Source organism: Rhinatrema bivittatum, chromosome 18 (genome assembly GCF_901001135.1).
Source record: "Rhinatrema bivittatum chromosome 18, aRhiBiv1.1, whole genome shotgun sequence".
In the NCBI taxonomy this organism is placed as follows: domain Eukaryota; kingdom Metazoa; phylum Chordata; class Amphibia; order Gymnophiona; family Rhinatrematidae; genus Rhinatrema; species Rhinatrema bivittatum.
In genome coordinates, this window is record NC_042632.1 from 1,526,478 (window position 1) to 1,539,714 (window position 13,237).

Genomic DNA, 13,237 nt, shown 5'->3' on the forward strand with positions numbered 1-13,237 from the left:
GTACTTGGGCCGGTGCTTTTTAATATATTTATTTATGATCTGGAAAGGGGTACGGCAAGTGAGATGATCAAATTTGTATGCAGAGTAGTTAAATCTCAAGCAGATTGTGATGAATTGCAGGAGGACCTTGCAAGACTGGAAGACCGGGCTTCCAAATGGCAGATGAAATTTAACGTGGACTTGTGCAAAGTGATGCATATAGGGAAAAATAACCCTTGCTATAGTTACACGTTAGGTTCTATCTTAGGAGTTACCACCCAGGAAAGAGATCTAGGTGTTATAGTGTACCTAGGCTCAGTGTGCTGTGGCGATCAAAAAAGCAAACAGAATGTTGGGAATTATTAGAAAGGGAAAGGTGAATAAAACGGAAAATGTCATAATGCCTCTGTATTGCTCCATGGTGAGACCCACTTTGAATACTGTGTGCAGTTCTAGTCACAGCATCTCAAAAAGGATATAGTTAAACTGGAGAAAGTGCAGAGAAGGGTGACCAAAATAATAAGGGGCATGGAATGGCTGCCCTATGAGGAAAGGCTAAAGAAGTTAGGACTGTTCAGTTTGGAGAAGAGACGACTGAGGGGGGATATGATAGAAGTCTACAAAATCATGAAAGCCGGATATATGCGCAATCACTGAGACCTGGCTCAAACCCTCTGACACTGCAATAATTAATCAACTACCCACAGAGACATACAATTTCTTCTCCATCCCTCGCCAGGGAAGAAAAAAAGGAGGAGGAATCCTCCTAGCTACAAAAAAAGACCTCAGATTCACGCAGCATTCCACCAATACAAACTCCAAAATCGAAATTGGCTTCTTCTCCTCAAACAAACTCCAAATTCTACTTGTCTACGCCCCTCCAGGTGTCCTTGAAACAGACCCCTCACCTCTGGTTGAACTAACCACCTCCTTCATTAATCTGGACGCCCCAGCTATAATCTTAGGAGACTTCAACCTCCATGTCGACAACTCTATACTATCACCCAACTGCGAAGCCTTACTCACAGCATTCTCCGCTTTAGGTTTCTCTCAACTAGTCAACAAACCCATACACAAAGCTGGCCACACGCTTGACCTTATCTTCATAAACACAGCAATTAAACCGGTCCAGCACCCCATCTGCACTAAGGTCCCTTGGTCAGATCATTCCCGTATAACAGCGTCATTCTCAATAAAAGATACCAGTCCATCTCCCATTCCCTCCCCTTGCTTCTCTTACAGGAAAACATGCTCCATGAAAGATCTCAGCAATCACATATCATCACATCTCACCCAAGTAGATCTCACCAATCCGAATTCAGCTCTACGATCGTGGAACAACATCACGGAATCCATTGCCAACAGATTATGCCCGCTAACAACAAAAAAACCACACCCCAATTCATCCAAAAGGCAACCGTGGTTTACACCAGAGCTAAAAAAGCTTAAACGAATGCTAAGACAAAAAGAAGCTAAATGGCGCAAAAACCCATGCACCATCACCCTATCTACCTATAAATCTACTCTTCACCAATATAAATCCAATACTTTAAAATCCAAGAGGAACTACTACGCATCCAAGATCCACCACCTAGTCTTTGATGCTAAAGCCCTCTTTAACTACGTCTCTAACCTCACACAAACAAGCCCTCCAGAAATCGCTCTCAACCAAGCTAAATCCAAAGCGGAAGAACTAGCAATATTTTTCAACAATAAAATCAGCAAACTTCTAACGCAGCTTCCCCCTAACACCGTCTCTACATCAACCTCACCTCAGACCGCCGTCAACAATACCCGCTTAGCTGAACTGGAACTCACCTCCTCCATCGAGATCCAAGATACTCTACGGAAAATGAAACCATCCTCTCACCCATCAGATCACATCCCTTCGAAACTGCTCCTATCAATTCCAGACTCTATCTCAAAATCCCTGTCAGACATAATAAATTGCTCAATAACTCAAGGATCTTACCCAGATGACCTCAAATTGGCCTCACTCAAACCTCTACTCAAGAAACCAAACCTAGATCCTAATGACCCAAACAACTACCGACCGATCGCCAACCTCCCCTTCATAGCCAAGATCATGGAGAAATTGGTGAACACCCGACTCTCAAACTACATAGAAGAAAACAACCTCCTATTCCCATCACAATACGGATTCTGCAAAACACTTAGCACGGAGTCCCTCCTCATCTCCTTAACAGATTACCTCATCCTGGGCCTTGATAAAGGACAAGCCTTCCTACTGATCCTACTGGACCTTTCGTCAGCCTTTGACACCGTTAACCATTCCCTGCTCATCAACCAGCTAGCCTCCTTGGGTATCACAGGCACAGCACTCTCCTGGTTCATATCATTTCTCAGCAACAGAAGATACAAGGTCAAATTACAGAACAAAGAATCCTCACAACACACTTCATCAGTAGGAGTCCCACAGGGCTCTTCCCTGTCTCCTACTCTATTTAATATTTACCTCATACCATTATGCCAACTTCTTACCGACCTCAACCTCAAACATTTCCTGTACGCTGATGATATCCAGGTCCTGATCCCCATTAAGGATTCCCTTGCAAAAACGCTGACTTTCTGGAACACATGCCTTCAAAAAATTCAACTCCTCCTCACCAGCCTAAACCTGGTACTAAATTCCGGCAAAACTGAACTCCTGCTCATCACCTCTGAGAACAGCACCTTTTCACCAACACAAGACACACCAACAATCACACAAGTGAGAGACCTAGGAGTCCTAATTGACAATCGCCTGAATTTCAAAGCCACCATTAACAAAACAACCAAAGACTGTTTCTACCAACTACAGGTGCTGAAAAGAATTAGACCTCTTTTCCATGCCCAAGATTTCAGAACCATCCTGCAAGCAATCATTTTTTCAAAATTAGACTATTGTAACACCATCCTACTTGGTCTTCCCGCTTCTTATACTAAACCGCTTCAGATGGTACAAAATACAGCTGCACGAATACTGACAAACTCCAGGAGAAGGGATCACATAACCCCCATCCTAAAGAGCCTCCATTGGTTACCTATACACTTTAGAATTATTTACAAGGCCATCCTTACCACATACAAAAATATCCACCTACTGGCTCCCATCGACATACAGATCCCTCTCCAACTACATAATTGAACAAGACCAACAAGAGATGCATACAAAGGATCGCTACAGGTACCACCGTCCAAATCTACCAGACACATCACACTAAGAGATCGGGCATTCTCTACAGCCATTCCACCGTTATGGAACTCTATCCCTTCAAACCTCAGACTTGAAACATGCATCTCAACCTTCAAAAAAAGACTAAAGACATGGATATTCACACAAGCATTCCCGGACTCAAACTGATCTACCTTCCACGCCAATCCTTACCTTCACATACACCATGACTAACCTTCTTGTTTGAATTTTATATTATTTTACACTATCGTTACATGTTTGAATTAATAACCTGTCCTTTCTCTTCTCTCTCTGCCAAGTTCTAATCTCCCTGTTATTTGTAACTGCCTTTTTCCGCACCATTGTTTTAGTTTTGTTTACGATGCACACTTGTTTTAATGTGAACCAGCATGATGGGACTGCGTTCTCGAATGCCGGTATATAAAAACCCTAAATAAATAAATAAATAAATGAAAGGACTTGAACAAGTTAATGTAAATTGGTTATTTACTCAGATAATAGGACCAGGGGGCACTCCATGAAGTTAGCAAGTAACTCATTTATTTATTTATTTATTTTTAGTTTTTATAAACCGACGTTCCTGTATAAAATACATATCACACCGGTGTACAGTGAAGTAAAAAACTGTCGCCACGTGGGCGGCTTACATTATAACAAATAACAATTAACATTTAAATAACATTATAAATATTATAAATACATTTAACATTTTTAACAGATAACATAAAGATTAGAGGAGAGGTTACAGTAAACCATCGGGGTTGATTAAGATTCAATGATGCTCTTCATTTAAAAAGCATTTAAAACAAATCGAAGAAAATTCTATTTCACTCAGTGCATAGTTAAGCTCTGGAATTCAATGCCAGAGGATGTGGTTACAGCAGTTTGTGTAACTGGGTTTTAAAATGGTTTGGATAAGTCCCTAGAGGAAAGATCCATAAACTGCTATTACAGTAATGATAAGCAATAGCAGCTTGTGATTTTTCTAATGTTTGGGTACTTGCAGGTACTTGTAACTTGGATTGGCTACTGTTGCAAACAGGTTACTGGATTTGATGGGCCGCCAGTATGGCATATCTTATATTCTTATGTTCAACTAGAGAAGTAGAGGGATGAATAGGCAGGTCAGGTAGGTGAGGACAAGAACAGGCGGACAATATGGAAAGAACAGTCGAGGAAGAAGACAGAAGAGAAACCAGAGACAGCTAGATGAGGCTTGAGGGCAGGCTGGAAGAAGACTGAAGCCAATGCTGGAATGAAGCCTGAGACGATGCTGAAATGAGAACTGAGATGCTGGAAAGCAACTTGCACTACTTAGCAAGTAGTTGGATCTGTTGCTGAGGCAAGTTGTGTTTGGAGTATTGCCCGTTTATAGGGCTGAAGCACTGACATTATCAGCAGGGGCCGCAGTGGTTTTTCCATTGCAGCCCCTTTAAATGAGGGGAAATTGTGCGTGTGCGCATACGGAGAGGCATGACATATGTATGCCAGCGGCGTCCTGCCGCATGGATCCAGGAGCTGTGCTAGTGGCATCCTGCCACCACCGAGGAACAGCGTGCCTGGCCCAGCATCCTGCTGCATCTTGGGAGCCGGCCCAGAGGGTGAGTGTGACAGTTCATGGAGCAGCCCATGGACCACCAAGCATAAAATGCTATCAGCAGCTGCTGCTGTCACACCCACCATGGGAACAAAGTCACCCGGGACCACCCTGTGCTTGCCCCATGAAGGAGTGGTTCCCAAGGTGAAAGGGAGAATCTCTTCTACCAGGACCATCACTCAGAACACCCTCAGGATTCAGCCTTCACTCCACCAGGAACCTGGGCCTAACCTAGACCTAAAAATCCTTCTTGGAAATGACCTACACATAGCTGCGGCACCATCACATCTACACCATCTGCTGGAGACAAATACTGAAGAGCTGAAAGCCGCACCAGACCTATAGGGGGAGTGTTCAGCTTTCAGCTTTGTTTTTCTCTGCCTCCATCTGTCAGCAAGGGGGACATAATCCACAGGTCTGGCATGGACATAAATGATGGCCCCACTCCAGAACGCCTCTAGACCACCCCATTTTTACATGCGAAAGTAAAAATACGCATTGATTTTCGACTTTTTAAAAAAACAGAATATGCAGGTAGAGGCTACTCATGTGCATATGTGCTATTTTTTTATGCATGTAACCTTTTGAAAATTTGCCCCAATTTCTTATTTCTTGAAGAAGGCTGGATTAATCTGTGACCATAAGTCACACTAGTTTCCTTTTTTGAACATTTCAATAATGAATAGTGAACGGTGCCTATACATTTGACAATTTTTTACCTAATTCTATCATTTTATTTTCTGCTAAATGTTTGAGAAGTATCTTAAAATTACAAATATTGTTGGTAAGCTGCAGAATTTGGCTTTAAACTAGTGGAACAAAAGAAATGCAGTAGCTAGAAATTCCAGGACTATCACTCTGTTAATCAACCAACAGGAAGTAAACACAAATTAGTGATTGCAACATTTGCTCAGATGAAGCACACAGAACTTAGCATGTGTCTTCCTAACTAATCACATTATATTCAAGATAAATTTCATCCACAACAGCAAAAGTTATTATCAGACAGGGCAAACAACAACATCCACCACTAATGTCTTAAAACAATTTCATTTCCTTGCACAGCGTGTTGAAATCTGCTCTACATTTTGTTCTCCATTAAGGTTACTCTTAAACTCCTTTTAATGAAGGACATGAAACACCTGAGATCTGCTCCTACATTCCTGGATACAGGTAAAACAGACTTCTGGCCCACCTACATCATAGAACATAGATCCCAATGGCCCCTTCCATCATAGAAGCTATAAGAAGCTTGAATTAATGGAATATCTTCTTACTCCACAGCTACCCATCATCTCTTCCTCCCATCTATTTTTTCCTTAATGGTCTCCAATACTGCTTGGTACTTTCATCCTTAATCAGCATGAACTCCACACACTGCCCTTAAAACCAGGAACTGCATTAGCTTGTTTTGGACTATATGGCAAAATTCAGATCCCTTTTCTAGAGTTACTTCCAATGCAACCTTTGGAATGTTTAGCCGGTGTCAGCAGTAGTGCATTAGGAAATTCCTTCTGCTAATGGTTGAAAGGCCAAGCTTTACAGCACTCTCAGCAGTAGTCATGCATTCTGTCGCAGCAAAACACTTTTCTATTCTTTCACTATGTTATTTCCACATTAAGGACTTGTTAAGAGCCTTAGTTCAATTATTCTCCAAAATATTCAAGTTCTACTGTGTACCTTCCCTTTCAAAATTGCCTAGGGAAAAAGAACCCTCAGAGATCTGTACCTGCTTTTTCTATGGATACTTTTTTCCATGAAAAATAATACATGTAGTTTTGAAAATGCAAAACTACGCATATTGTTGCCTCTCTTGATTTAACTTCACTCTTATCCCACCTACTATTCCCATGGGTAAAAGAACAAGCTTTGTTGATCTCCATATGAACTTTTACCTAGGAAAAGGGTGGTTAATTTTCAGACAGCCTATCTACCCAGCTAAACGGCTTTTGAAATCTGCAATATATAAATCAAGTTTTAATACCGCTTCTTCTTTCATGCGCTCTGTAATTTTGTTATTAGCTTCTTCATGTGCATGGAACAGGCTGATGATGCTAGTCTTGTCTGGATCCAGAATATTTCCATCTTCATCTCTAACGATCAGATCCAGTTCCAGTATCCTGCAGAAAGAAATGGCAGCTATGATGCATACAGCAGATCCTAAAAAGTAAATCTATTTTTTATTGCTCACTCCCATAGATAGCAATGGCTTTCCCTAGTGTACCTGGCTAATACTGTTTTAAGGACATTTCCTTCAGTAACCTGTCCAAGCTACTTTTTCACCCCACTATGCTAGTTGCCTTGACCACATCTTCTGGCAACAGATTCCATAACTTGATTGTACACTGAGTTTAAAAATATATTTAAAAGGCTCCAGGGGCGATCCGGGTAACTATAGGCCAGTGAGCCTAATTTCAGTGCCAGGAAAAATAGTGGAAACTATTCTCAAGATCAAAATCATAGAGCATATAGAAAGACATGATTTAATGGAACACAGTCAACACGGATTTACCCAAGGGAAGTCCTGCCTAACAAATCTGCTTATTTTTTTGAAGGGGTTAATAAACATGTGGATAAAGGTGATCCGGTAGATATAGTGTATTTGGATTTTCAGAAAGCGTTTGGCAAAGTCCCTCATGAGAGGCTTCTACGAAAACTAAAAAGTCATGGGATAGGAGGCGATGTCCTTTCGTGGATTACAAACTGGTTAAAAGACAGGAAACAGAGAGTAGGATTAAATGGTCAAACAGTGGAGTGTCTCAGGGATCTGTACTTGGACCGATGCTTTTCAATATATATATAAATGATCTGGAAAGGAATACGACAAGTGAGGTTATCAAATTTGTGGATGATACAAAATTATTCAGAGTAGTTAAATCACAAGCAGACTATGATACATTACAAGAGGACCTTGAAAGACTGGAAGATTGGGAATCCAAATGGCAGATGAAATTTAATGTGGACAAGTGCAAGGTGTTGCATATAGGGAAAAATAACCCTTGCTGTAGTTACACGATGTTAGGTTCTATATTAGGAGCAATCACCCAGGAAAAATATCTAGGCATCATAGTGGATAATACTTTAAAATCGTCGGCTCAGTGTGCTGCAGCAGTCAAAAAAGCAAACAGAATGTTAGGAATTATTAGGAAGGGAATGGTTAATAAAACAGAAAATGTCATAATTCCTCTATATCACTCTATGGTGAGACCGCACCTTGAATACTGTGTACAATTCTGGTCGCCACATCTCAAAAAAGATATAGTTGCGATGGAGAAGGTACAGAGAAGGGCTACCAAAATGATAAAGGGGATAGAACAGCTCCCCTATGAGGAAAGGCTGAAGAGGTTAGGGCTGTTCAGCTTGGAGAAGAGTCGGATGAGGGGGGATATGATAGAGGTCTTTAAGTTCATGAGAGGTCTTGAACGAGTAGATGTGACTCGGTTATTTACACTTTAGGATCATAGAAGGACTAGGGAACATTCCATGAAGTTAGCAAGTAGCACTTTTAAGACTAATCGGAGAAAATTCTTTTTCACTCAACGCACAATAAAGCTGTGGAATTAGTTGCCAGAGGATGTGGTTAGTGCAGTTAGTGTAGCTGGGTTCAAAAAAGGTTTGGATAAGTTCTTGGAGGAGGTCCATTAACGGCTATTAATCAAGTTTACTTAGGGAATAGCCACTGCTATTAATTGCATCAGTAGCATGGGATCTTCTTAGTGTTTGGATAATTGCCAGGTTCTTGTAGCCTGGTTTGGCCTCTGTTGGAAACAGGATGCTGGGCCTGATGGACCCTTGGTCTGACCCAGCATGGCAATTTCTTATGTTCTTATGTTCTTATGTCTATGATGTGTTTTAAATCAGCTGGTTGTCAGGTTCATGGAGTGTCTCCCTGTTTTAGTATTATTTGAAAAGATAAGCAACTGTCCTTTATTTAACAGCTCCATCTAACTCATGATTTTATAAACTTTAATTGTGACCTTTCTCAGCTGTCTCTGTTCCAAGCTGAAGAGCCCTAGTCTGCGTAGCCTATCATCACAGGAGAGATGGCCCATTCCCTTTATTGTTTTAGTTGCCTCTGCACCTTTTGAAGTTCCACTGTCTTTTTTGAGGTAGGGCAAGCAGAACTGCACATGGCGCAGGACACACCTTGACTCTAATCAAAGGCAATATGACATTTTATGTTTTATTCTCCATTACTTTCAGATCATTCCTAAAATTCTATTTGCTTTTTTGATTGCTACCACACACTGGGCTGATGATTTCAATGTAACGTCCATAATGACGCCAAGATCCATTTCCTGAGTGGTGACTCCTAATTTGGAACCCAGCATTGTATACCTGTAGTTGAGATTCTTTTTCCCCATGTGCATCACTTTGTATTTGTCAACAGTAAATTTCATCTTGCGTACCTCATAATCCACTGCTGTTTACAATTTTGAATAATTTGGTGTCATCTGCATACTTCATCTCCTCACTTATTGCTCTATTTCCAGATCATGTATGAATATATTAAACAGCCAAGTCGCAGTACAGCTCCCTGTGCTACTCCACTAATGACCTTTTTCCATATGGAAACTTAGTCCTACCCTTTGTTTCTTTTTTATTCAGTCCACAATAGGATGCCGCCTCCTATTCCATGACTTTTTAAGTTCCTGAGGGATCTATCTTGGGGGACTTTGTCAAATGCCTTTTGAAAATCCAAATACCCTGTATCAACTCTTTCACCTTTATTTAAGAAAGTGATTGGAATTATATATCTAAATTAATTGGGCAGATGGGCAGACTAGATAGGCCATATGGTCTTTTTCTGCCATCATATTTCTATGTTTCTATATATTTATTTACCCTTTCAAAAATATCCTCTAGATTTGTAATATCCCAAGATCTCTTTTTGCAGAAACCACATTGGCTCTTTCCCATTAGGCCTTATCTATCCATCCGGCTAGCAATTCTGCTTTTAAGACTAGCTTCTATTATTTTGCCCAAGACCAATGCCAGGCTCAAAGATATATAGTTTTCCAGATCACCCCGGAGTCCTTTTGAAAAATTGATGTTACATTGGACACCCTCCAGTCTTCAGAGACTGGCTGTTTTAAATGGTAGGTTACAGATTATTAGTAATTTATCATATATTTAACATATTTTAGTAGAGATCAAAAAATAAATAACAATGATGGCTCGAAGCCATCTGGAGCAGTAGTCAGAAAATAAAATACAGTGATAAAGGAAACACAATTTTTCACAGTACTGGTGGCAACAGCTCTTCCAAGATGTCTGATGCTATGTAAGATCTTGCCCTAACTGTGCTTGCAACAAACCCTCTCACTCACATCCATAGGGACTTCTCCAGTTCTTCCCATCCCTGATAAACCATGGTCCCACATCTCGATGGATTTTATCACAGAAGTCTTACCATCCGAGGATTTTACTCTTATCTGGGTCATCGTAGTCTGATTCTCCAAACTGGTTCATTTTGGACCATTTGAATCTCTACCTATAACCTCTCCAGTTCACCAGTTTTTCAAGAACATCTTTTGCCTGCATGGCTTACCAGAACACATTATCAGCAATAGTGAGTACAGTTCACCTCCAAGTTTTGGTGCAATCTGTGTGTTATGAATCTGCCCGCAGGTTCCCTCGCGAGCAGGCACTCACTCGCCCCATTCTGCTGCTGCTTCATCGACGCAGCAAGACGCCGCCGTTGGGCCTTTCTGCGCGGCCGGAGCCGCGGCCTGTGTTCTCCCTGCGGCCCGGAGGCCGCCCGTGCTGCTCCTCTTCGACGCGGCTGGAGCCGCGGACTTCCTGCCATCTTCAGCGTGGTCGGAACTGCCGCCGACGTCGATACCACCCTCGCGGCTGGAGGCCGCAAAGCCTCAGTCTTTTCCTGGTGGCTGGAGCCGCCCTCGAGGGCTGCTTGCAGCGGCTGGAGCCACTGGCCGTGTCGGGCCTGCTCCTCAGGCCCAGTCCTGCGTTTCTCACGCTGTACGTCGGTGCAGGCCACTGTCCGCGGTCCTGCACAGCTCTTCCTGCTCCCTCTAGGCATGCAGCCGCGCCTCTCTTCTGTATTTAAAGGGCCAGACACAGGAAGTGAGCTGGCCCCACCTCTGATTGGACTTCCTGCTCCAGCCCTATAAAGGGCTGCTCCATCATTCAGTCTTCGCCTTGCATCGGAGTTACTTCACTCTGGAGGCTCCTGCCTGCCAGAGCTACATCAGGTCTTCTTCGTGGAGCTCCTCTTCATTTCATCTCGCCATGTCAAGTTATGTCTTCATGCTATGTCTTCGTGCCTGAGGTCCTCGTCCAGGTGTCCTGGTGTTCGTCTCCTGGTATTTTCGCCTCCTGGTGTCCTGCCCTCTTTGGTGTTCACGTCTGTGCTCCTGAGCCTTTTGGTCCTGTCGGTCCTGCTCCCTCAGATGACGTCTTTCCCGGGTTGGAGAAGCCTGCAGGTGGACTGGTGTCCCTGAGCTCCTGAGGCAGTCTTGTCCTGCCATCCGTGTTGGTGCTTCGGATGACATTGGCTCTGTCGTCAGAGTCCCACCTCGACTGGATCCTTCCTGCGCTTGTCCCGCTCCCAGCGTGATCCTCGGGCTGTGTAGGGTGCACAGTGGGACAGGGTGGTCCGCGACTCAGTCCCATGGGTGGGCTGAGTAGGGCACCCTGAGAGACAGTGCCAATGTCCTCCTGCCTTGCGTCTTGTCTTGTCTGGATTTCAAGTTCCTCGTCATGTCTGTGATGCCATCGCATCAACCCAAGTCTTCGTCTGTGATGCCGTCGCATCAACCCAAGTCTTCGTCTGTGATGCCGTCGCATCAAACCCAAGTCTGCCATGTCTCATGTCAAGGCCCGTCTGCCCTCAACCTCAGGCCAGGCCTGCTGCTCCATGCCAATCCAAGCGGCAGGTCTGAAAGGGCTCGGAAATGGTCGGAGGACCATTCATATTCCAACATCATCCTGTTGTTGGCCTTGGGAGCTTGCCGGCCTGGCGGAGGGTAAGACCATTTGCCATAGTGGATCACGCCGTCAACCCTTGGTTTGGTCCTGGATCTGTCTGGGGTCGGGCTGAGGGCCCAAGGGCACACTAAACACCCATCACGTAACACTGTGCAAATAACTCTAAATTATCTTGAACCTTTCTTCTGCTTACAACCCTCAGTCCAACAGGCAAATTGAAAGAATCAATCAAATTCTGAAAGCCTTTCTTCGTGCATATGACAATGAGTGATATGATGATTGGGCCTCTCTACTAACTTGGGCAGAATTTTGTTATAATAATCACACAAGTGAGTCTTCACTTGTTATAGTCTATGGACGACATCCCAGGATTTTCTTGCCAGTATCTTCCATTCACAACTCTTTGCGAAATATGATCTCAGACTCAACCTTTGGACCAAGGCCACAGAGTGAAGCAAGAAGAAGGCCAACAAGAAGCATTTCCCGGCTCCCCAGTTCAAGCTAGGAGACAAGACCTGGCTCAATATGAAGAATTTGCAGCTAAAGTGTCCATCTAGACCAGGAGTTACCAACCTTTTGGTGAGCGTGGACCCCTTTTCAACCTCCAAAATTTTCGCAGACACCCATATGCTTCCCTTTCATTTTATCTGCAGTTTTGTGCCATTTATAGAAAAGTGATTAATGTAATAAAAAAGAAATGATTATACGTACAACAGGCTCATTCCACGATATATAATTCTTATTAAATAATGCTTATTGATATAATAGAATACATATGATTGCAAAGCACAGTAGTAAATGTGCAAGAATGTTTCTGTCTACCAGGAATGTTTGAACTGTTCTACTCCTAAGCCTGGATGGTGGAAGTGTGCATGTATCCCAAGCCTATTACTTCCAGGCAAACCTTGCCCCTGTTGCTCAGCTATAGGACCAGCTGTTTCATTAGGAAAAACAGTCAGCTCGACTACCCTGCATACTGCTTCTGGTCCAACTAAGAAGGTTAGGACTATTGACAGCTAGGCTGTTTTTGCCGCCCCACGATGGGGTAGAATTCATTTCTCCCCAGGAGGGGAGTGAATCACTGCATCAGCTCCGAAAGAGGTTGAGCCCACCTCGCTACCCTCAGGAGGGGAACGAACCTGCCACTGCAACTCAGGAGGGGTTGAAAATTACAATGCCACCTCAGGAGGAGTCTAACTTTATTATCACTCAGTACCCCCTGCAGAATTGGGACCCAGGAGGAGGGGGAGGCCTTAGAGGGGGGGGGGGGGTACTGGTACGGCTATGGCTGCATGTGCAACCGCCTCACCACCAGGGGTCTTTCAAGAGCAGGCTCTCCTGGCTGGGCCCAATCCATCTGCTCTATGTCTTGGATGTGCCTTTATAGCCCTGCCTACCCTAGACTCCAGTGCTTCTCGGCATCAAGCTCGTTGGGCTTCCTGCTCTAGCCTTGCCTTGCTGCTGTGTGTGGCCTTCGGGCCTTCTGCCTTGCCTTGCTGCTGCTGTGTGTGGCC

At 43.6% G+C, this 13,237-nt stretch overlaps 1 protein-coding gene across 1 annotated transcript in view; it reads right to left on the bottom strand.

The window, feature by feature from the left end:
* The window catches only part of LOC115079628 (dedicator of cytokinesis protein 2-like), a 991,955-nt gene that overhangs the window by 792,418 nt on the left and 186,300 nt on the right, over positions 1-13,237 (bottom strand). The window contains 1 exon segment of the mRNA XM_029583335.1: positions 6,757-6,892. Within this exon segment, the coding sequence (XP_029439195.1) occupies positions 6,757-6,892 (136 nt within the window).